Source organism: Pongo abelii, chromosome 14, assembly GCF_028885655.2.
Source record: "Pongo abelii isolate AG06213 chromosome 14, NHGRI_mPonAbe1-v2.0_pri, whole genome shotgun sequence".
NCBI lineage: Eukaryota > Metazoa > Chordata > Mammalia > Primates > Hominidae > Pongo > Pongo abelii.
In genome coordinates, this window is record NC_071999.2 from 103,605,916 (window position 1) to 103,632,119 (window position 26,204).

The 26,204-nt window shown below is 39.0% G+C and overlaps 1 protein-coding gene and 1 long non-coding RNA gene across 2 annotated transcripts in view; one reads left to right on the plus strand and one right to left on the minus strand.

The window, feature by feature from the left end:
* Positions 1–11,948: 11,948 nt before the first annotated feature.
* On the minus strand, positions 11,949–17,664 carry LOC134759903 (uncharacterized). The gene is made up of 2 exons (XR_010136813.1): positions 16,379–17,664; positions 11,949–15,136 (listed from the first exon to the last, which is right to left on the minus strand). It is a non-coding gene; the product is annotated as an uncharacterized LOC134759903 (long non-coding RNA).
* A 130-nt stretch (positions 17,665–17,794) lies between these two features.
* RAP2A (RAP2A, member of RAS oncogene family) overlaps positions 17,795–26,204 on the plus strand; it is a 33,834-nt gene continuing 25,424 nt past the window's right edge. The window contains exon 1 of the mRNA XM_009248738.3: positions 17,795–18,408. Within this exon, the coding sequence (XP_009247013.2) occupies positions 18,095–18,408 (314 nt within the window). The 5' untranslated portion in view covers positions 17,795–18,094. The remainder of the gene's footprint in view (positions 18,409–26,204) is intronic.

Below are 26,204 nucleotides of genomic sequence, written 5' to 3' on the forward strand. Positions count from 1 at the left end.
TTGCACATTGATTTTGTATCCTGAGACTTTGCTGAAGTTGCTTATCAGCTTAAGGAGATTTTGGGCTGAGACAATGGGGTTTTCTAGATATACTATCATGTCATCTGCAAACAAAGACAATTTGACTTCCTCTTTTCCTAATTGAATACCCTTGATTTCCTTCTCCTGCCTAATTGCCCTGGCCAGAACTTCCAACACTATGTTGAATAGAAGTGGCGAGAGAGGGCATCCCTGTCTTGTGCCAGTTTTCAAAGGGAATGCTTCCAGTTTTTGCCCATTCAGTACGATATTGGCTGTGGGTTTGTCATAAATAGCTCTTATTATTTTGAGATACGTCCCATCAATTCCTAATTTATTGAGAGTTTTTAGCATGAAGGGTTGTTGAATTTTGTCAAAGGCCTTTTCTGCATCTATTGAGATAATCATGTGGTTTTTGTCTTTGGTTCTGTTTATATGCTGGATTACATTTATTGATTTGCGTATATTGAACCAGCCTTGCATCCCAGGGATGAAGCCCACTTGATCATGGTGGATAAGCTTTTTGATGTGCTGCTGGATTCTGTTTGCCAGTATCTTATTGAGGATTTTTGCATCAATGTTCATCAAGGATATTGGTCTAAAATTCTTTTTTTTTGTTGTGTCTCTGCCAGGCTTTGGTATCAGGATGATGCTGGCCTCATAAAATGAGTTAGGGAGGATTCCCTCTTTTTCTATTGATTGGAATAGTTTCAGAAGGAATGGTACCAGCTCCTCCTTGTACCTCTGGTAGAATTCGGCTGTGAACCCATCTGGTCCTGGACTTTTTTTGGTTGGTAAGCTATTGATTATTGCCACAATTTCAGCTCCTGTTATTGGTCTATTCAGAGATTCAACTTCTTCCTGGTTTAGTCTTGGGAGGGTGTATGTGTTGAGGAATTTATCCATTTCTTCTAGATTTTCTAGTTTATTTGCATAGAGGTGTTTGTAATATTCTCTGATGGTAGTTTGTATTTCTGTGGGATCGGTGGTGATATCCCCTTTATCATTTTTTATTGCATCTATTTGATTCTTCTCTCTTTTTTCCTTTATTAATCTTGCTAGCGGTCTATCAATTTTGTTGATCCTTTCAAAAAACCAGCTCCTGGATTCATTGATTTTTTGAAGGGTTTTTTGTGTCTCTATTTCCTTCAGTTCTGCTCTGATTTTAGTTATTTCTTGCCTTCTGCTAGCTTTTGAATGTGTTTGCTCTTGCTTTTCTAGTTCTTTTAATTGTGATGTTAGGGTGTCAATTTTGGATCTTTCCTGCTTTCTCTTGTGGGCATTTAGTGCTATAAATTTCCCTCTACACACTGCTTTGAATGCATCCCAGAGATTCTGGTATGTTGTGTCTTGGTTCTCGTTGGTTTCAAAGAACATCTTTATTTCTGCCTTCATTTCATTATGTACCCAGTAGTCATTCAGGAGCAGGTTGTTCAGTTTCCATGTAGTTGAGCGGTTTTGAGTGAGATTCTTAATCCTGAGTTCTAGCTTGATTGCACTGTGATCTGAGAGATAGTTTGTTATAATTTCTGTTCTTTTACATTTATTGAGGAGAACTTTACTTCCAAGTATATGGTCAATTTTGGAATAGGTGTGGTGTGGTGCTGAAAAAAATGTATATTCTGTTGATTTGGGGTGGAGAGTTCTGTAGATGTCTATTAGGTCTGCTTGGTGCAGAGCTGAGTTCAATTCCTGGGTATCCTTGTTGACTTTCTGTCTCGTTGATCTGTCTAATGTTGACAGTGGGGTGTTAAAGTCTCCCATTATTAATGTGTGGGAGTCTAAGTCTCTTTGTAGGTCACTCAGGACTTGCTTTATGAATCTGGGTGCTCCTGTATTGGGTGCATATATATTTAGGATAGTTAGCTCTTCTTGTTGAATTAATCCCTTTACCATTATGTAATGGCCTTCTTTGTCTCTTTTGATCTTTGTTGGTTTAAAGTCTGTTTTATCAGAGACTAGGATTGCAACCCCTGCCTTTTTTTGTTTTCCATTTGCTTGGTAGATCTTCCTCCATCCTTTTATTTTGAGCCTATGTGTGTCTCTGCACGTGAGATGGGTTTCCTGAATACAGCACACTGATGGGTCTTGAGTCTTTATCCAATTTGCCAGTCTGTGTCTTTTAATTGGAGCATTTAGTCCATTTACATTTAAAGTTAATATTGTTATGTGTGAATTTGATCCTGTCATTATGATGTTAGCTGGATATTTTTCTCGTTAGTTGATGCAGTCTCTTCCTAGTCTCGATGGTCTTTACATTTCGGTATGATTTTGCAGTGGCTGGTGTATGATTTTGCAGTGGCTGGTGAAACTCTTTACCTTGGTTTCCCCTACTCCTTTCCCTCAGTAGTAAAGGCAGAAGAACAGAAAGCCTGACTTTTAGGATGCAAGTCCTGGCATCCTGGATCAATCTTTAGCCCACTTTCCTTTAAGCAGCCTGATAGAGGCTACTGTACAGCTTATGTGGTTGGCAGACTGGTGCTTAATGACTTAAATAACCTTCCAATATGGATTTATTCACAGTGTAATCTGATGCTTTTTAAATGCCAAAAAGGAAAAAAAAAAAAAAAAAGATATTGTGAGTCTGTGCACTTCCCTGCTCCTCCAGGCCTCATCCCTGCCAGAGCACAGCCTTACTCTGACTGCCTGGTGTCGTCACTGAGCACCAGAGAACCAGCCATCCAAAACTGCAAGGGAAAGCAAATCCAGGAAAATCCTACACACATGTCAGTGAATGCCTCTACACCAATCACATCTTGACTGAAGCTACCATGAAGGTACCCAGTCCTATAGTTCAGGATACCAAATAAAAAACGTGCTAAAAGACTGTGGACCCTGAGGATCTGAGAACAGTGTGGCTCACTGATAGGGACTTGGACACTGTAAAGGCAAGCGTACATCTGCATCCTGATGCACGCTCCAAGTTCCTCAAGGGTTGAGTTGATGTGGACAGAACTTCTTGTGGTGACCCCTGTACTCCTACTCAAAAGTGAACCCTCCACAAATACTACCTGAGCCGTTGTGATTATTCCCAGTAAAACAAAGAACCCCAGCTCCTTGGCAAAGTTTAAAATTTGCAGTTTCACTGCCATCAGGGTTTAAGGTTGGTGGTTTTAATTCAAGATACTAAGCATTTTAAGGTAGGAGACTGTTTTGGTTTCCCAAAATATTGTGATGGACTATATCACAATATATAATGGACTCTGAGATTTTTAGATCCTGGCACTGCTATACAGTGATGGACTCTGAGATTTTAGATCCTGCAGGGCTCTGCTATATAGTGATGGACTCTGAGATTTCAGATACTGGCTCTGGTTTCCTCTGTTCATTCTGTTCATGAAAAAAATTAAGACATGGCATTCTGAAAGATGTGACGATCAGGAGAAGTCTAATCTTCATTTATACCAAAATCTGGAGACTAAACTGCTGAGAAAGGGCCCTTGGCCACATTCCAAACACTTGTAATTATTGAACAAAATATAGCAAATATAATTACGTTAAAGCTGGGATTGGAAGACAGAATGGGAAATCACTAGACACAGAAACAGAGAAGAAATTCAAACCTGGAGTGGAAATTAGGTAGTGAGGCTAAGGCTATCCACAGGGCCAGAGGACCCCCAATTTAAGTCCAGGGCTTGAGGAATGGAGGCAAGTTGGGATTTTAACACCCACATGCTTCCGACAGGTCCCATCACAGTCAGGGAGCTGGAGAGCTGGGCTATAGCCAGAAACTTTAAGCAGCTGTCAAATACATGAAGGACAGACTAGAAGTTGGAAAAATAATAATAATAATAATAACAACAATAATCTACTAAATATAGACCCCTCTCCTCTGGAAGAATTGGATGGAAAACTTTGGATTCAATTGGAAAAGGCCTCAGAAAAGGATCTCTCGGCATGAGAAAATTCCGAATCTTTACTAAGCAAAGACCCTTGTCTGGGTCATGCATTTGTCTGTTTTCTAAAAATTAGGGTTAATTGAAACAAAGCAGGTAAAAAAATCAAGTTGTGATTTTTTTTCTGATGCACATGAATTGGATCATCATCATCCACATTGTCAGTCCTCATTAATATCACAGTTATAATTCTCTAAATGTGATCATCGATACTCCACGCTAGACTTCTTATAAACAAATTGTAGCAGTGGCTTTCTCCAAAATAACATTTACAAAACAGGTGAGGCTCAGGTAAAACTGTTGTATTACTGATCACCCAGTTGTACTTCATCAATAAAATGATTAAGAGCAACTTAACATTGTGATATGATTTGGCTGTGTCCCCGCCCAAATCTCATCTCGAATTATAGTTCCCATAATTCCCTCATGTTGTGGGAGGGACCCTGTGGGAGATAACTGAATCACGGAGGTGGTTTCCCCCATACTGTTCTCATGGTAGTGAATAAGTCTCATGAGACCTGATGGTTTTATAAGGGGAAACCCCTTTTACTTGGCTCTCACTTTTCTCATCTGCCACCTGTGAGACGTGCCTTTCACCTTCCACCATGATTGTGAGGCCTCCCCAGCCAAGTGGAACAGTGGGTCCATTAAACTTCTTTCCTTTGTAAATTGCCCAGTTTCGGGTATGTCTTTATCAGCAGTGTGAAAACAGACTAATACACATTGTTTGCAGAGTTTATCAATCCAAGCCTTTGATTTCACAGTCAGGAGCCCTGGATGGGTAAAACAAATCTGCAGCCCTACTGTGAATCTGAAGCTGTTAGAATTCTCAGGAGTCATAGTATCATGACCAGTCCATAATTGTTCCACAATGCCATGAAAGACATTATTCTCAGTGGGAATAGCACAATGCTGCCGTTTAGCATAATGCTAAACCCATGACATGCTCGTGGGTTTATTTTCTCAACTATTATTCTTCACTTACAGTCCCTTCTGAAGTCTACATGCACTATAAGCTCTTCTTATGGAAACATCTCTCACCTCCTGTTAAATGGAGACTTTTAATTTCTCTTCTCCCATATTATCTTAACAATAATAAGAGTAACAATAATGCATATTATTGAATATACACTAGGACTTGTGCCATGTGATCTATACACATTATCTCATTCATTGTTGCAGATGAGGGAAGAGAGACTCTGTGAGCCTAAGTAACCTCCCAATGTCATATATCTAAAAGAAAGAGGGCTTTTGGGTCCAGGTGTGTTTGACTTTGATGATGCCTATAATCACGGATGTGCTTCCATCTGACGTAATTGCTCTCTGTGTCAATAAAAGCCAATATTGGGAATAGAGAAACTCATTGGCAATATTCTTAGTTATAAGAAGGTGCAGTGCACATTTATGACCTAAATATTCAATAATGACACTAACCTTCTAATAGGAAGAGGAACTAGTATTTATTGATCATATACATCTATTTATGTGGTATATATTTGATACCTTCACACAATTCTCATATCACTTAATTCTCATAACATTACTAAAAAGTAGTTATTCTTATGCCCATTTTACAGTTGAAAGTATTCCAGTTTAGGCATCCAGGATGGTTTGGAAACCTTGGCAAATTCACAGAGGAAATAAATGGCTAGATTCCAGTCCAGGTGTTTGTTGCTACACCATGCTGCCCAGTATGATTTTATAATGTGTACAAAACTTATTCACAATATTCTTTTATGGATATTCATATTCTCTATCTTGTATTGAATAAGAATCAAAATAATACAAATTTCTCCAAAAACTAAAACTCTTGGATAGATGTGTCATTGATTATAGACTATTCAGTGCTGAAAGGGATTTGGAGTTATCCATTCAATTGTAAAGGTGAAGAAGCTGAAGCCCTAGAGAAGCTCATTTATATAGCTAGTGACTCGTGGTGGGATCATGGGCAATACTCCAAAATGGCAGCTAAAATTTGATTTGGTCAAAAATCATGCCAAAAATTGTTGGGCTTCCCAATATGTGAGTTACTCACAAACCAAGAATGCAAAACCTAAGAATGGGGTAATACTATCATCCAGTTTGCCTGGGTCAGTTCCAAGGCCTGCTTTCATTTTATTATTAATAGCATCCCGTTTTACTCTCAAAAGTGTCCAAATTTAGTAAGTAAATTATATGGTCTAGCAGTTTCATTTTCAAGTTAATTTAAAACATAAATACAGCTATTTTAGACATTATGTCAAGCTTTAAAATGTGACCGAGGCTATGATCCAGAAGCCCTGACTGCCCCTCCCTGCAGGTAGGACAATAAGGAAATCTTTGCATTCACAGGATCCCAAGTACTGTCTTAAAGAGGAACTAGATGATTTCATATTACTTTTCAGTTTCCCCAGATGACAACTGGAGAATTGTTGTTGCATAAGGACAACAATAAATAGTTAAGTTGAAGTAAACCACCTCTCTGTATTTGTTGAATAGCTGCAGGAAATACTCAAATCCTCCTGGATTGTCCACTTGTTGTGGGGCTGGCATGGGGTTCTATGTCTGGGTCTGTGAGATAAGCTGATCCCAGGCCTCATGTCACATGACCTGGCTAGTGTCTGGAGCTTTTGCACTGCATCTTGTTATTAAACCTGCACGAGAGACATTATTTCTAACATTACAGAAAGGACAAACTATCTCCTCCAGGGAATCTGGCAAGACTCTCTAACTAACACTATCATAAAGCAGCTCCAGAAGCCACTGTCATCAGCTATATGCAATTAGGTTCTGAAAAATTATTGGGCCATAATTTATAATTAATGCTGACAAACTGACAATAGAATGCTGTCCATTTCCAATGTACTCCTAACAGAGATATAAGAGAACATGTTCTAACAGGATAATTTTGTCTTTTTCAGGAACCTTCTGGTTGTAATAGAAAACCAGAAAACCACTGATACTAACTTAAAGGAAAATTTACTGTAATGTTGGGGTGGAGGCGGGGATCTCAATGCCAATGGTAGAAAATGCAATTGGATCTCCTCATGAGTAGGAAAGCTCTCAGGAACTAAGTGAGCCATCACTACTTCTCTAAGAATCAACTTTATTCTTTGACATTTCTCTGTAGATTGGCATTTCTGCTTGTTGTACACAGAGCCCATCAAAGGCTTTCCCAGTGTGGCTTTCCTTACTTCCTAGTTCAAATGCCCAGCCCCACCCTCTGGACTCCAGTTCTAAATTCCTAGGAGGAAACAAATCTTACTGGCTCACGAGCTAGGCACCGTGTGCCAATGACCACATCAACGATCTATGAGCAGAGAACTCGTGCTATAAACATGGGTCCCCTAGAGCCTGATAAACCTCCCAAGAAACCTACAAATGGATAGAGTCATGCTCATTTTTATTGTATGTCTCTAGTACTAAGAATGCCTATTTTCTATTTTTCTCAAATACATTTGAAAATAAGTTGGGCATATGGGCACACAGAAGCATCATGTTCTGAGTAGGTAGTAATGCCATTTTAGCACACTCAACTGCGCCTATAAAATCTTCTGTACAGAAGTAGATTAGATTGTGTAATTCATGAGAACCATGCCAAAAGCTCCCAACCAAGGCAGCTACTGTGAACTCACAATGAGGAGGCTGGCATCTTTTATTCTCTCTCCTGTCTTCTGTCATCTGGATATTCTTGCCTCAACCCCTATGAAGGTTCTGTGCCTCCCACCATCTGTAAGCTTTCCTATCCTGCCTATACCAGCCCTCAGCTGGAATGTAAAAGAGTGTCTTTAATATGGGGACTGAAAACATCATAAAGTTTCCTTAGACAGCTTGTCAAAGTCCTGCCAATCAGATGTCCTTGATTTCTAAGCGACAAGAAAAGCTACTGAAATTTTAATGGGACACAAGACAAAACTATATCAAGGACATGTGTAAGTTCTTATATATTTTTCTAATTTTTTTTAACCTTGATGACTCATACCTTTTAAAACTCGTTTGCCTTGGTGATTTGTTTTATTCTTGTTGGTTTTTTTTTTTTAAACCAGTTAGAATTGCCTTATTGGCTATTTTTGATTCAAATAGAAGTGGAAGTGATTCTTTTTAAGAATGATTTCACACACAATGAGATGGACAAAATGGGAGTTTTTCTATATTTTCCATTACTTTATCACATTCAGCAGTTGTTTGTGTTTTAGTATGAGGATTTGGTTAGAACATTAAAAATGATTGCTTAAAGGATGAGACCCCATTGCAGTTCCTGTGAATTAAAGCCTATGTTACTGTTTTATGAAGAATAATACTGTTTAAAATTTCACATTGTTATGATTTCATATAGTTTAGAGTTTCAGTTCAAAGTTGAAAAACACCATGGACTTCCCTTCAATAGAGAGAATAAAATAATTTGGTAATTTGAAAATTAAGCATACTTTTCATAACATTTAATGTTTTATATTTAATCCAATTCATTCAACATTTATTGAATATATACTATTGACTAAAGCATAATAAAGATTAGAAAGATGAAAAAACTTATAGATTCTCCACCCTCCTCCCCACCAGACATCCATGAGTCCATATACTAGCTGAAATGACAAAGATAAATATAATGCAAGACAAATTGCAGTACATATGAGAAGAAAGGTATAACGTTTTTGGAAAATATGGTGAGAGATTAGTTTAAGGAAAACAAGCGGAGGTGGAATTTAAGTTAAATTCTGGATTTGGGGTAGGCCATCTTATTAGTCAGCATCCTCGGTAAAAATTTCCAAGATCACCAGTTACTTTAAGTGTGACCTTTACTTCAGAAAACACATAGTATTGTTAAATTGATTTTCAACCCAGAGGCAAGTCAGAATCACTTAGAGGATTTTGTTCAATATACACATTCCCAACCCTCCTTCCCCCAGACTATTCATTGATGAGACTTGGGAAGGATGTAGGCATTAATAATGCTCCCCCTACCCCAACCCTAACACACACAGAGCAAGACAAAGTGTGAATGCCACAGTGAAATCTATTTAAAGAGATGTACACCAATGTGCAACACAGTTTCTGAAAAAAACTTATTTTAAATAATGTTAAGGTTTGTTGAAACAATCTATTTGACCCTTAAAACTGGAAATGTATTAATACAGATCATTCTTATTTAAGGTTTTCTTATTTTTATTTAAGTTTATCTTGTATGTATTTACGAAATGTACTTTAGTCCTTCTGGAATCAAGTGGAGGAAAAAAACAAAATAGATATGTTAAAATAGAGATCATAAGACTAATGGAACAGACTCCTTGTGGCAATAAAGTACCAAATAATAAATGAGACCTAAGGCCATGCCAGAAAAAGCTGAAGTCACGTACCCCTACCCTTATAGAATAAACTATGCTCTAACTGCCACAGGTTTTTCTTATTCTCTAGCAGCTAAACAAGCACTGGCCTCAAGATAAGCAGTATTGAAACAATCGTAGCTCACTGAGCACCAGATGCTGACTAACTGACCCCTCTGTTCCACAAGCCACAGCTATAGCTTTGATTGGTTAAAAGACTGATTTCAGTAACTTTCTCCTGATAAGAGACCACTGACCATCTTCCGGTTCTGTCTGGTTTACAGAGGCTGAGCACTGAGTGCCTTCATGTCCCTGCTTCACCTTTTGACATATAGGGCTTAATTGGACTGCATTTAAATGTGAAGTCTGCACCCCAAAGTGAACAAGGGATGCATGTAACATCCATGTTTGCTTACTATTCATGTACATACCCCCTCTTCATGGATATGTATAGCTCCTCCTACAATCTGTTAAATAAATATACTTGGCCAATCCATTCAGCATAAATTCCTATCTCATCCTCCCTTGAATAACTTGTTTTTGGTCTCTGCCTGAGGTTACACTTCCCAGCCAGTTAGGATGGCCACCCTGCTGGCTGCAACTCTTGGTAAGAAATAAAGCTTTCCTCTCCAAATTTATAGATTTCATGATTTTTAAGTTGACAGGTAAATGGTAGATATCGAAACAGACAGCTAGTTAATGTTCGCTATTTCTATGTTTGTGAGAGCCAACATTTAAGGAGTATTATACAAGGCATGGTTAAATGTCTTACTAAGCCTCAGCCCAGCCTCCACCCTATCAATCACATATCCAGACAGAACCCTCAGGCTTAAGAGAGTCCACAGCCCTAATGTAAAGAGCAGCACTGAGCACTTTGAAACTTTGCAACTTTAATATAAAAATCTTAAGAATCATAACCTTACAGCACCACAATTTGTCCATTTTAGTTCCTTTCACTTTGTCAGTGTGCAGTATAGAACTGACTTAATCCATTCCAGCTTTGAAACGAATTGTTGCTTACATAATTTAATTACATTGACAGATTAATATTTCTTATGTAATTTACATGCAATGCTGTATCTTTTCATTGGAAACATTAGTTTGCATGGAAAATGGCCAAAATCTTTATTAAAAACCTAATAAACACCAGAGACCAGTCCCCAAAAGAATGTAATTAAGACAAAGTATAAAAAAATATTTTAACTTTCCTTGACTACCTGGTACACCAAGGAAATAAAAAGGCTATTTCTGAAATGTCTCCCTCAGCTTCTCTCATTCAAATGTAGATCTGATCAATTTCACCACCAACGCCATTGCACAGAGCGCTTTGACTAAGTAAACAAGACATTTTTTCAACTAGTGCAGCCCAATGAATGTGGTTAATAATTCATTAAGTGACTAATATTTTGTAAGGCTGTGTGAGAAGCATTAATTAGGATAATAGTAAAAGATGGTATACTGTTCTGTGAAAAGCAGGAAACTGATTTTTGAGGAGATAATTCTAGAGAGCAAGATGAGTAACTTCCCTTGACAAGATAACTGGATGGCTGCTGAGAAGAGTTGGATGGTCCTTACACCATAACTCTGCTGTCTTCCCCAAGATGCCTCCAAACCATTGCTGAACACAATAATGTGAGAAAAAGAAGAGAAATGGAGGGAATCAGACAAGGGATGCAGCTTCAAAGTTTAAAAAATTCTTATAATCTCATAAAAATTAAAAAGTATTTGAAGTAAGTTTAAGAATCTAGTAATTGTAAAGGCTGTTATTTTTCATGTTACACCATGTGGAGTGATTAACCTTATTGAAACAAATTAATAAGTGTATGACAAAAATACAGTGGATTTCCATGGCCTCCTTATACTCGCTCTGGGCACATACTCATGCCATGACTTACCCCCCAATTTAAACTATTTTCTTCTATTTTACTTTCTTCATTTTCTTTTTCATCCAGGTAAGCACAGTTGCATGCCCCAAAGTTGACAGACTGATGGTGCAATTTAACTGTATATCTCCTACTTACATTTTAATTGGAAAAAAGTAACTTTTACATCAAAAGACTAAAACCTAAGTGCAGAATTTCAGACAACAGTCAGTTGATAGAAGACATGATTTTTCAGATCTTTCCTGGCACTCCTAAATTCCAGGTCTACAAACTGCCATTGACCTTGCCTGTTGCAGACTTACTGTTTTTGAGATACAAACTTCTTTGGAGATTAGACCAACTTTGGAGGACACTTACATCAACCTCACCTTGATTTGGGGAAAATCCTTATTCCTTTCCTTTTATTCTCATCTTCTCTGTGTTCAAAACCCAGGGTTTTTAGAAGCAACAACATTATAGTCCACTCAATTGCTCATTTATTTACAAACATTTTATGAATTCCCACAATTGTTTTTAGGCGATGTGCTGAATGCTGGTAAAACAAAAATGAACAAAGCACTGTCCCTTTCCCCAGTCACTGGAGAAGACAGTGCAATCGTGCTATTGGTGTTAAGACAGAAGTCTGTTCAGGTTTACACTTGGGGTCACAAAAAGTGAGTGGTAAATCCTACCTCCAGTAATATCAAGATGTGTTCATATACCTACCATAGCTTAATTTTAAAAATTCTTATATTTGTACAGAAAATAGCATTAGAAAAATTAGTACAACCATATTTGACCAGAAACCACATAATGCCTAACAAGTTCTGATTTTTATTACAAATATTTATTATTGTTGCTCTACTATTACATTTGGCACATCTATGGGTTTTTTTTTATTTCCAAAATGCTTTGCTAATCTGTAACTTATTATTACCTACAGTTTTTTTTGTTGAAAAGATTTTCCTACAGCAAGGTACAAAAAGGCATTCTAGTGAAAACATTTTAAATTACACTATTTACCAAAAAGACTATCTTTATGTATTACTGTTCTATTGAGATTTTTCTTTTCAATCAAATTCCATTCATTTCTACATAATGCATGTCAATAACAGCTACCATGGAAAATAACCACAAACAAAAACTGTTTTTCTACCTGTCTTCATTTTTTGCCACTCCTCATGTTTCCTTCTATTTCTATTTGTGAAAGTTTGAATCCCTCCTTCTTGATGCCCTTAAATCCATAATTACTTCTTATGACAACTTTTTTGACGCCCACATTATAAATTATTCATTATTTTGAATGACGCCTTAATTTCAAACGCACTCTTGTACTCCTACTTTGTCTTCTGTATTTTTCTCCTATATTATTTTTATACCTTTAAATAATCTTGCTTTGAGAATTCTGGCATCTTTCTGTCTTTTTCTCTGAGAGATGCCCCTAGAATGCTGTTGCTACAGGGAATTTAAAAATCAAGTGATTCTGATATTTCCCTCATTCACTCTTACTTCATTCCTGCTTTCTTCCTTTGCTCTTCCTGTTCCTTACATCTAGAGTGCTCTCTTCTGCCCCATCTAGCCTGTCCCTTCGCCACTTCCTTCAAAACCTGATACAATATTAATTTCCTTCAGACAACTCTCCTGGACTAACCTACTCCAATTTACTGTTTCTCTCGACCTCTGGGAATGTCAGTAAAAACTATACATTTCATTCTCATTTACTTGGAGAGTGTTTGTTTTTGTAATTTCATTCAGTTATTTAGTTATATATTTTGTAATATTTTATTATTTATATAATTACTATATACCCTTTCTAATTCCTGATGTTTCCTTCTTATTAGTTTTAAGTATAACCATTATTTTATAATATAAACATGTAATTGGTTGCTTAATATCTGTCTCTCCTGCTAGAATACAAGCTCTTTTGGCTAACTGCTTACTGTTTTATCCCCAGAGCCTAAAAAATATACACAGTAATTACTCAATTAATATTACAGTATCTTTGAAATATCGTTCAGATATTAGTGAACTGAAAGTGCTCACAAATGCTTGCTGATTTTTTTAAGCCCCATTTTGGCTGGAATCCCTCACACTTTTTGTAACAGGTGGGATGTATTTTGCTGTAAGATGCAGAAAACCTTACCAACACAGACTTAAATTGAAAGACACCAGCTGTTTACTTAGCCATAAGTCCAAAGGTGGGCAGTTCTAATGCTGGTTTGACTGTCCAATGTTGTCATGCAGGACCTAGGTTCTTCCCATCCTCCTCCTTGGCCATCCGAAGTTGCTGGCTTTCTACAGTATTGCACCATAATGTCATAATGCATCATAGTCCCCAAATGGTGGCCACATTCTCGTATTTCAATGTGTAAAGCAGGAAACAAAGAGAGTGACATCAGAAAACGGGGATATTTCCTTACTCTTGTCAATATCCTAGAAATCCCTCCAGCCCCAGCAGCCTTCTCCCCATTCCAATGACAAGAACTGAGTCACGTGCCTACTTTTGGACTAACCGTGGGCAGAGGGAAAGCAATGCTATTAAAGTCCAATCCTGATTCATCCCAGCTTCTTTGGCAAAAATAAAGGGAAACTGCTGGGTACGCAAGCAACACTGTGCCTGCTCTTCTGCTTTGTTAAATGAACCACACTGAAGCTCTGTTTTCCGCAGAATCCTCTAGCTCTTAAGATTCTTCAGGCTTTTTCTTTTCTCTGCCTACATTTTAATCATTACGTCTTTTCTTTCAGTTTTTTTCTGATTAAAATGGCCTTTTGAAACATCTACTCTCTCCACCCATACGTTTCTTTTATTGAGTTGTTTCCATACTCTTAATTTCTGCATTCTAATTCCTTTTCAAAAGCACTGAGACATATCACATTTTTTAAAGGAAGAACAAAGTTTATTTTGCCCCTTCCTTTCCACTCCACGTATATACTGCAGATTCTCAACTGTATTAGGAGCCTCACAGGTCAAGAAACCATCGTCTGCTCTCCTTATACTTGCCAGCAGCGTTTCACAGGTGCTAATTGTACTTGACATGCCCTTCCCCTTTATGGTTAATCAGAGGCATGCAGGCTTTAATAAGAAGCACTAGGAATCAGGGTTTTACAGTCAAAAAGTACCCCTCGCATTACAAACATCCTCTACTAATTTGTTTCTATTAAATTATCTGCATATTTGCTTCTTGCTGGTGTCAGGAAGTCCCAGAATACAGTGTATTTCCCACTTCATACCACCTTTTCCAACATCTTTCACAGAAAGGATAGACCTGGGTTTCCATGGTAACACAAGTGCGATAATTGAAGGTATCTGGCTATAGGTGAGATAACTCCCTTTCAGATTTAGTGGAAAGAGGAGAAATTAAGATTTTCTTTCTTTTTATTCTCCTGGCAATGCACTTCGGAAACTAAAGGGATCCTGCAGTGTCAGTTACTGCGTTAAGTTTTCACTATCTTACAGATTTACAGCTCTTGGGAATAATTCAAATTTCTTTTATATCATTTTTATTTTTTATTTCCCACAAACAAATGAAGATATAAGTTATTTCTATAATCATCTCAGAATAGAGTTTATGCTGGCATCTGAATGAACATGACTAAGGGGTTAGAAAATAGACATCCATCTCCCACCCAAGTCCTCTAAATTCTCTACACGTCCTGATATCCTTTTTATAGCAGCTAATCTTTCACCCAACATTTCACATACAGCCACAAATCAGGTAAGTACCATCATTTAAGCCAGAATAGGTGAGAAAATATGCTCCGACCTGTCATGTTTCTTTTGCCTCTTGGTGGTTAAAAATCAACCTTTATGGTACTGAGCATGAAATCTGAGGCCTGTCAATATAAGGCCTGTAAATAAATGAGCTGTAACCACCCCATGGGCTGCAGTCTCTATAGCCCTTCTTATCAAAAACGTCAGCATTGATGAGAAGTCAGGGGAAATAGCCTGAGAAATGTTACAAAGCTGTCCTACTCTGTATTATGCTAAGTGGAGTGACTACGGAGCCCACTCACTATTTTTGTGACAGCTTCAATCCAGAGCTTCTCAACATCTAGGGACCTAGGAGTCATGAAAACAGTTACTTCAGGCGACCTTCTGGACCCACAATCCCAATGCAAATTTCTCAAAAACATAAATCACTGGAACTTTATTCCTTGCAAAGTAAATGGACTCAGAGCTCCTCTGTAATGCAAGGTACTAGATGAGTTGTCATGATCTAGAGAGAAAGCTTCATGCTTCCTGGCTCTATTTAACAAACCTAAGAACTTCTTATCACCAAGATGCACAGTTAGAATCTTAAAAGAGACAGTCTGTCTTTCCTTGGAAAAGAAGTATAGCTTCTACTAACCCAAAGTAACCATGAATAAGCATACCAGTTTTACACAAAATATGAGACTTCTGGAAAGCTAGGTGAACACCATACTTACCTACATCCTCCTGAAACATCCCTGCCAAAGTAGCTCAGATATGAAGCATCCATGTAAGCTCTTTCAATTTTAATTCACTATTTCATATTACTAGCCTAGGATGAAATACTAGATCCTCTTCGGTTCCAACTCCCTTAAAACAGTCCTGATTCTTAGTCCTTTTTATTAATATAATACCTTCACTGCTGATTCTGGTGGCTCAGATAGTACCATTCATATTTTAACGATATGTAATCAAGAAATGCTGAGTTATATTTTACTACATACACATTTTTAAATTCAGAGGACATTTGTCCTTGATAATTTTAAATGAAAACTTGGTGTGTGTTCATTATAGCAAGGTAATGCAAATATAAGTTATCCATTCTAATATAACGAAGCTATAGGGAAATAACAAACTACTAAATTTGAGTAGTCTTTGTAGTAGTTTGACTATCGACAGAAAAGATGGTGAAAGAATACCTGGCTTTTAACTCAGACCAAAATCCCCTCTGCATGATGACCTTGTGGGAAAGAGGAACTTGGAGAGGTATGCCAGGCTCTAACAATAGAACTACAGAAATGTGTTATTCGCAGGAAATGTGCGACAGTAACGAACAGGTGAGACTAGTTTGAGGAGGACACAGTTTAAAGAAAGTAAACCGAATAACCAGTTACTGCAAAAAATGATGCAGGAATGCTTCGGGATGTATCGTCTCCGAAATTTGACGTTATGGGTGGGAGAGGGTGTGTAACTAAGATGAAATGCTAACGACAGAACGCTAAGTTTTAAAACTTAATAGTGAAAGAAAAAAATAAATGTTTTGGGAGGAACGCCTGGAAGACCCATGCAACTGCTGCACGATGTCTCCTTAAGGACCGGAACATTTCTCACCGTGAAGACAAAAGTCCCTGTGTTCTCGATTCACTCACATCCCTCAGCACTATTTCCATGCCCATCATTTAGGCAGAATGCCACGGAGACGACGTTAAGAGTGGAATTCATCATTCTGGCTTGCAACGCATCTTGTTCTTTTGCCAAAACAGGGCACAGCAACTGGCTCCTCAATCTCCGCCCCTCCCAAACCCCAGCAGCCGGTCCCTGCCTCCATCCCGCTGGCCTCGGTGGCAAGGGGTTCGCGAGCTCTGGTTGGCTTGGCCGAGGCTTCCGTCACTCGCCAACTCACCTACGATTGGTTGGCAGAGCGTGCGCGAACCGCCCTGCCTGGCGAGGCACTGGGAGGTGTGCTTGCGGATCCTGCGACCAGCGTTTTTCTCGATTGGTTGAAGGAGGAAAGTCACGTGGTATGGGGACGCTCTCTTATTGGTCGTGAATGGTACCTTGCGGTGCAGAGACGTGATGTGGTTGGCTAGAATGAATCCTAGCTTCCCACTACATGCCCCTAGCTGGCTGTTGCTATGTGTCCCTGGGCCTTCCGGCTGCCGTTCGGGTTTCCGCTCTCCAGGTTTTCAATTCACCCGTGGCTGACAGGGCGTGGGAAGAGCTCGACTTCAGTTCGGCACTGAAAGGGGCAGGCCTAGAAGAAATGTGGGCGGGTCCGGAGGGTTGGTGGGCGGGACCCCGGCGACGTCAGCGGGCTTGGACCCGACTTCCGTGGTGTGTGGCCGCCTCTGACTTGCCCCTCTGGCGCGCTGCTGGAGGGGGCTGTCACCCTCCCATCAATGTCCTAACGCTCCAAAGCTTAATTTTGTTGCGTTTACACAACTTCAGGCAGAAGCCTGTAGGTGCCCGTCCCCTTAAAGCTTCACATGCTAATACAAGATAAAACCAAAGCTCTAGGAGTGCTGACAGACTGGGTGGCATCAGGCAAAGGCCCTCGCGGCCCCTCTTGGGCCTTGGGTATCTCTCTCCTTCACTCCCCGCCTCAGGGTAAAGCTTCGAGGTAGCTCTAGCCCCTCTACCATCTCATCCCTGCCGAATTCTGAACGTCTCAGGAGTCTCAGGTTGACACTGCTCCTGGCTCGGGCGGGAACTGCGCATGCTCGGTACGCAGGCCCTGGGGTGGGACTGGGCGCGCAGGGTTCGGCGCTGCTGGGCGGTCGCGGTGCTTGTTTATCTCCGCGCGGGCAGAAGCTTCCGAGCCGCGCAGAGCCTCTCGGGAGCGCTCGCAGCCGGTCGCCTAGGAGACGGGGGCGGGGCTGCGCCGCGGGCTCCGCCCCGGCCGCGGGGCCCCGCCCCTGGCCGCGCTGCGGCTGGGGCTCGGGCGCGCGCTCCAGCGCTGGGGGTAGCGGCGGCGGCGGCGGCGGGCGGGGATCTGGGCGTGGAGCCGCGAGGGGCGGGGCGGGCGGCACTGCGGGCCCGCGGCTCGGGCGGCTCCAGCGGCTCACGCTCTCTCTCTCTGCTCGCCCTCAGTCCCACCCGGTGCCCACGGTGCCGCATCGCCGCCCGGCTTGGCCCATGCCCAGGGCCGCTGCTCCTTCAGTTGCCGCCGCCGCCGCCGCCGGCGCCCAGGGGGCCGCCGCGGCTGTGAGGTGGGGGCGGCAGCGGGAGGCGGCGGGGCGGGCCGCCGGGGCCGGGGCTGGGGGCGCAGCGCGGCCGGCGTAGGTCTATGTCGCGGGCGGCGGCGGCGGCGGCGGCCGCGGAGGGACGATGCGCGAGTACAAAGTGGTGGTGCTGGGCTCGGGCGGGGTAGGCAAATCCGCCCTGACCGTGCAGTTCGTGACCGGCACCTTCATCGAGAAATACGACCCCACCATCGAGGACTTCTACCGCAAGGAGATCGAGGTGGATTCGTCGCCGTCGGTGCTGGAGATCCTGGACACGGCGGGCACCGAGCAGTTCGCGTCCATGCGGGACCTGTACATCAAGAACGGCCAGGGCTTCATCCTCGTCTACAGCCTCGTCAACCAGCAGAGCTTCCAGGACATCAAGCCCATGCGGGACCAGATCATCCGCGTGAAGCGGTGAGCGAGGGCGCATGGGGGCTTGGCGGCTGCACCCCGGAGTCACCGTCCTGGGGCCGGAACTCCCCGCGCGGGGCTCTGGGGAAGGGGCTGTCTGGGGGGTGGCTCCAAGCTGGAGGCTTTACTATTGTCATTCTGCTCCTCCTCCTCAATCTCAAATTTGAGTGCTTTGTTTCACAACTAAAATTTGGCATCGTGTTAGCCCACAGAACAGCTCTTTGTCTCTTGGACGTTGTTAGCATTGCTTGTACAGAGCCCCCAAAGAAACAAAGTTTAAAACTTGCAGGGGGGGAAGGGGGGGATAGGTTTTATCGTTGGGAAGAGAGGAACTGTGCAGGTATAGTCGAGATATTTGCAGAGTGAACAACAACAAGAACAATCTGCCTTGGCAATGTTGGACAGCAAAAATCGCTCACACACCTATACAGTAAAGTCAAGTCCAGAGGAAAGAGACCTTTCTCATCTCGTTAAAGGTTTATGGTTCCAAGGCGTTTTACAAAAATGAAGTCTCTAATTTAGTGCAAAACTTTAAAGACAGATTATCAGATTATTTGAAGACATCATAAGCTAAATGGCGTTTCGAGAATATTAGCAGAGGAGTACAAATAAGGCATTCACAGGAAAAGAATGCAGCTTAACTGTTTTTTGTTTTTGTTTTTAATATAGCCGCCTTAACCCCTTCCAAAAAAAAAAAAAACAAAACACCACCACCACCAGTTCCTGGAAACAAAACAGAAGCTTCTTCAAAAGTGTGCCACAAGTATTAGCTAATTTAAAGTTAATGTTAATAAGCCTTTATATATATATACAAATTCTTTTCTAAAGTATACATTTTGGAAATATGGCTGATAAATGATTTAAAATGTTTTCTCTTAAATTCACTGAATATATTTTTCCGTGTAATTTTAAGCATTAGAAATATGATAATATCTTAGTTCAAAGTTTTGGCAAATTTTTCTCATTATCATTTAATTACACATTACTGTTTTATCTAGTTCTTGTTAGTTAATGCCTGCTGATAATTTTGGTGTCCTTTTTTTCCTGCCTTATTCTACCTAGAGCCTAAATCTGAAGACCTTTACTGAAAGACGGTTGTAAGTGCACCGTAGACACAATCACATTGTAAGTCAGTTTGAGTCCACTCATTTTGAAAAAGCAAGGACCAAGTTATGTGTACCCAGGGGATGCTCAAAAATTCATTACCAGTAGTGGGTTTTTAATGCAACCTATGAGATCAAAGAGAAGGCTCTCTCTCTATTGCTCCACCCCCCCTTAACTAATTGAGTATGCACTTTAATAGCTGAACTAAAATTGTGCATGTTATTCATCCTTGTGTTAAATTCCAAACTAGAATAAAGCAGATATTTTCGTGGTCTCTGCTATTAAGATTTGTGAATTTGATAGCTTTTTACTTCTCCAGCATCATTTTCCTAAAGTTAAATGTTTATAGTTAAGAGATGAACAATTCTGGTGTTAAACTTAGTATGAGGATGGCATTTAAGGGGCTACATTTAAGTTACTTAAATTCTTATTACCCCCTCCCCCAACCACTCAATTAAAAAGAAACAAACCAAACCAACTGCAGGGTAGTCTGATACATTGCCACATGTCAATGTCAGGCCAAATGCATACATCAAAAAATAATCTAAGTAAATGCCCCAACTGCCTCACCCTTCACATTTAGATATATATGCTTAAAGATATGAAGATGCAGATATACACTGATAAAGCCACATACCCGTGGCTAACTTCTTGACACAAGCCTAGGGAACAAATATGGCAAAATATTATTGGATAATATGGTCCACATAATTTTGTAGTTTCTTGTAATTTAGTGCAGATTACTTTTCTCAGTTATAATAATAGGTGAGTCTAAACTCAGTATATTGGAGCAATTTGTTTATTTTCACTATGACCCAGAGGAAAAACATAGAGTAAAATTCTGCATGCCCAGATATCATTTTACTCACTAGCCTCAGTTCTTGATATAAAAAGATCACTGATCAGCTGAAGTAGAGTTCATAAATTCTCTTCACCAGAATTCAACCGTTGTATACATAAGAACCTCTTGGACCCTCACTTGTGTGTCTTTGTAATATGGTAGTAGTAAGGTATTTTACAGCTCATCCTAACCCCAGCGTCTGGCTTCCCATCATTGATGAAGAGGACGTGTGAATGCAGGTGGCCTCTTCTTTACCAGTCTTTCAGTATTTGATATCTACTGTCAAATTCAGTATTCAGCTTTAGGTCTAGGTCAGCACTTTTCAATAGAGATATAACGTGAGCCACATATGTAATTTTAACATTCCTAGTAGCTGATTTTTTTGAAATAACAAATATGTGGAATTAATTTTAATGTATTTTATTTAACCCACCATATTTAAAATAGAATCATTTTGACATGTTAGTATTCAAAAATTATTAATAAGGTACTTTACTTTTTTATACTGTGTCTTCGAAGTTTGGTATGTGTTTGACCTACCACATCTCAATTCAAACAAGTCACATTTCAAGTGCTCAGTAGCCGTATGTGGCCAAAGGCTGCCATATTGGATAACAGAGGTCTAAGGTGTATATGATTTGGGGAAATGCTTGCTTATTTCTCTAAGCTTCAGTTTCCTTATCTGTGAAATAGAGATTAGCATGCACCTTCCAGAGTCCTTGTTAGAATTAAATGAGATAATGTATTTTAAGATTCCCAAAACAATACCAGTACACAGAAATTGCTCAAAAAATTCTAGCTGTCATTCTTACTTTAATAACTTTGTCGTTTATTTTCCTTAAATGTTACCCTTGATATAAATGTAATTTTAGAAGAAATAAATTTGTAATTGCATTTTGGAATTCATTACTTAGTATAGACAAGATGAGACCAAAAAGCAATGAGGTTAAAATAATCCTTGGAAGAATTGTGTTGGTATTCTCTTGAAATATTTTCCCTTATGAAGGATCTGATGGAAAAGGGCATGAGAATGAACATTTAACTTCAAGTACAGTATAGCAATAATGCATAGCACTAATGCATAGCCAAACAACGAATGGAGCTTTTCATTTTTCATTTTCATTTCAAATAATAGCAGTCATTTTCAAGGATTGCTATTACTTGAAATGTTTCACTTTTAAGAAATGTGAAACTGACCCATAGTCCCTTAAGTGTCTGTAAGTGTACATACCTCCATATACATACATGACCTCTTGTCAAAGCCAAGTGGACCAACTGAAAATGGCTATATTTGTAAATTCATATGCTTTCTTTTCTTAACTTGATTTTGGGTGAGATGACACACACAAAGAAGAGTAACAGGGATATAGGAAATGTTTTTCAGTTGAAATAAAATTAGAATTTTTTTCTCATTTTGTAATTGCTTTTCTCATTGTTACCCATGCCAGGATCAGCCATGGTCCTGACATGAAGTTCTTGGAACGTGATATACAAGGCCTGTTTGCTGTTAGGAAAAAGTCCAGAAATCTCCAACATGACCTTTCACAGTCCAGCTTGCTCTTATCCCTCCCTGCCTGTGCAGCCTCACCTCTTGCGCCCATCCTTTTATTCTAGCACCCAGACCTTAAGTCCTTGAAAGTGCCTTTCTCTGGGCTCTCCTTTGGCCTGTGGAAATCTATGTTTTTGCAGAGTTAATTCCTACTTCGTCTTTCACCCTCACCCCTGCATAACCCATTTATACCGGAGGTTGCAAATTTTTTTTGTGAAATATCAGACCTTAGCAATGACCTTGAGCAGTAGGATATAAATAACTCCCACAAGCTTAGCGTTCCAATAATGAAACATATTGGAACATATGGAACATATTGGAGCATAGATGAGTTAAAAGATTTTTCCCCACTGAGGGAAGATGTCCTCTCAAACCAAAGTAACCCCTTTCCTGTCTTCCCTTACTAGACTAAACTTTATGCCTCACCTCTTCCCTCAATCACACATACCCTGTCCTTTCCCTTTTCTTTGAAGCACTCACCCAAATTTAATTATTTGTGTGATAATTTATGGGTAGCCAGCCTTTCTCACAAAACTCTAAGCCCATGTAGGTAACACAGCTCCTACTAGCACATAGGAAACAAGAAAAAATTGAAAAAATGAATGTTCAGAAAGAAAAGTATTTGTATTGTTGTTTGGCCTCAGTTTCCCTAAACATTTTGATTTCATAGATGGAGGAGATGATCTTTTAAAGTTCATTTTGCAGATGGAGATGATCTTCCTTCAGCTCGAACTTTCTGTGAGAACACTTCCAGTTGGGGCAGTGATTAATATGAACCTCAAAGAATCAGAAACATGATGTATTCCAGATGGAGGAAATGGCACAGGAAATGCATAGAATATGATTTTTGGATGTTAAATAGAGCAGATTGGCCAAATGGGGAATTTATATAGAAGTGTGAGGGGAGGTAAGATGAAAATTTTTAAAGCTAAATTACTGAAGGTTAAAGACTTTGGAGTTGATCGTGTAGTCAAGGACCATAATCACAATTGTCATAGGTATAGTAACATGTAGTGATATGGTAGATGTCTGTCTTAGTGGTAATAGACTACTCTGTTTCATAACAGGAAGAATAGTCATAAATGTTGTGATAATCCAGTTTCTACATGAAGTGTGAAGATCCTGAATTAGCATGGTGTCTGTAGTAACAGGAGAGAAAGGATGCGAGGAATGTTGTAAAGAATGAATTAATCAAACTCAGTGGTAGAGGAAGAGGGAAAGGTCAGAAATAACCTTGACATTTTGAAATGAACGAATAGGATTATGGAGGAATAGCTGGGGGAGATTATTTTCAGTTTTGGAGATGGTAATTATCCAGATAGCCAGCCTAATAAGTAATTAGAACATTTGAATAAAGCCTGAAAGGTCAGGTTATGTATGAATATGAAGACTCAGGATCATCTGCATAGTTCAGATTGGGAGAGTAGATGAAACCTACTGGGTAGAGTATAGAGACAGAAATGAATGGATATGGCTAAGAATAGAAATGAGGAATGAATGAATATAGCCAAGGATAGAACTTGAGAGTTGTAAGATACACAGTGGAGACTTCCTATATTGCAGTAGGCGAGAAGGCATGGGGTGTTTTAAGATTGGGAAAAAGATAGTTGACTTGCACTACCCAAGGTGAGTAAGTTGTTTTTTTTTTTTAAGATTATTATTAATTTTCTATATCACTTAAGTGATCACTTTCAAGTGAGCTGGCTGATTGTTTACACTTTCCCCCTTACCATAAATAGCTATTAAAGTCTACTCTAAAACAGAAGCATATTACCAATTGTTACACATAGATCTTTGGCCCATGACAGTTTGGTGCTGGAGAGCTGAAACGAGAGTATACATCAAAAGATGTTTGTCCCAAGTAAGTGAAACTTCTGGAGCTCTGCTACCGTTTTTCCCTCTACAAATACCTGCTTCCCCAGTACCAAAACTTAATTCAAAGCTGGACCTCCCAGGTACAGAGCCTAATAGCTATGGGTCACTTTTTTTTGTTTTGGTACTGGTGAATTAGTAAGAAAAATTTTTAATAATAAATATATATTATGAAGAATTGATGACTAAATCCTGAAAGTCAGACATAAATTCAAACAAAGAATTTGGGTATGAAAATAAGGACTGATGGTGAAACCTGTATCCACTTAAATACAAAACTAAGATAAAAGAATTGTGAGAATTATGGCTGCCAGTCAGAATATTAGAGTTAAAAACACTGACAATATGAAACAAACAATATAACTAGTAAGTCAGGATGAGAGGAGGAAAATAGTTGAGTGCTCACTTCATGTTTCATGAGAGGGATTTAAATGGTCAAAAAATTGAAATTTGTTTTGAAAATGACTCGAAGAGCTCAATGTTTTTCATGATCTTTTTTTTCTTTAAAAACCACTTTATTGAGGTATGATTGATGTACAAAAAGCCAGACATATTTAATGTGTACAACTCAGTGAGTGTAGAGATAAGCATACACTTGTGAAATCACCACAATCAATGCTGTAAAACTATCCATCACCTCCAAAAGTTTCCCCCTGCTTTATCTATCCATTTACTCATTCATTCATTCATTCTTTTTTTGTAGAAAGAACACAACATAAGTTGTATCTTCTTATACAATACAGTATTGTTAACTAGAAGCACTATTACTGTACAGATGTCTGGGACTTACTTATCTTGCATAACTGAACTTCATACAGTGAATCACTTTATGTGGCCCAGAAGTTTTTCCTGAAAAGGAAACTTTTGTTTTGGCTGCGTTGTAAAATTACAGGTTACAGTATATAGTTTTCTTTTTGCCACTCCAGGATTGTAATTTTTAAAGCTCAATTTGGAGTTGGAGGAGATGATGTCTCTTCCTCTCTAACATTCTGTGAGAGCACTTTTGTCTGGCCAGGGTGATGAAGGAAGGGGTCAAGTTTAATATGAACCTTAAAGAATCAGCAGCCTGTGACCCACAATTTTGTCTAGTTAAGATTTGATAATTGTATCAATAAAATCTACAATAAGGAATAATTATACTAATACTTATTTTTTTAATGGAGAGAGAGCAAATATAATTTAAATTATTAAACATTAAGGAAGAGGTAGAGGAACTGAGAAAAATCACTGGATTTCACAACCAACAGGAAGAGCCAACAAAGTTGGAATCTGTATTTGCTTAAGTTTCAGTAGCAATACACTTGAGTGATTTAATTTCTGTGTGTGAACTTCTGGGAAATCACATATGGCACAATAAGGTGCATATATTATGTATATGTACATATTTTTAAGCAAGGATCTTTACATAAAACCAAGTATACTGTACTTAAGGGAATTTTTTTTCAGGGGTATTTTTTCTTTTCAGTTCTCTTTTAGTCATTGTCTTTAGAACCTTACCGCCTAGGGAAGCATGTATGCCTTCCTCTATGGTTTTCTTTGCTTCTGTTTTGATTTTTCCCTGTTTTCTGTTTCTCTCCATCTATTCTTACCTACTGTTTTTTTACATACTTACATTTTTCAGGACTATGTTGTAAAAAGAGTTTTAAGTACTCTAAATTTTTTTGGAGTAATAAGAGTTTGAATACGAGCAGACTTTCAAACAATGTAAAACTGATGGTGACTGAATATTACTAAAGGAAATGTATAGATATTGTGTTTATGTAGGAAATTTATCTTGAAATTTTAATGGTGTGCAGAAATATGCCATATATTATATATTGCCATTTCATTTGTTACTTTGACAGTTGTGGTTCATTTCATTAAAAATTATTCTCAGCCTGACAGAGAAAAGTTTAATTTCTTAAACATGCCTTTCTGCTTTACCAGATCAAACTCAGCCTTTTAGTAGAGTAATATCAATAATGGTAATGCTGTAATTGTGGACATCTGCATTTCAGTCAAGTATGTTAAATAAAGCATAAATATATTAGTAAAATTTAAAGTAATCAAAATAGCTAAAAACAATATTTGAAGATTCTAATACATAATCTAGCTAAGATTTTGTCATGGTATGTATTAAATACTTTCTCTGGCATAACTGGATAGATGGGGATTTATTTTTGTTTTTGTTTTTTATTTCTCTAATACGTTTAAGATTTTAAAACATACCAAAATTTATACTTAGGGAGAAATAAGGTGACATAATTTTTATTTTTAAATTGTTATTATCTGTAAAAAAGCCAAATATTGGAAAAAATTAATAACTATCTCTATTTCTATAGATCCACTCAGCAGGGAATTTCACGTTGTCTTAACCAGGGCCCTCAGTAAGAAATTCATTTTATATTGTGACTTAGTGCACACATAGGAATAAATACATCTAGCCAAAATCAA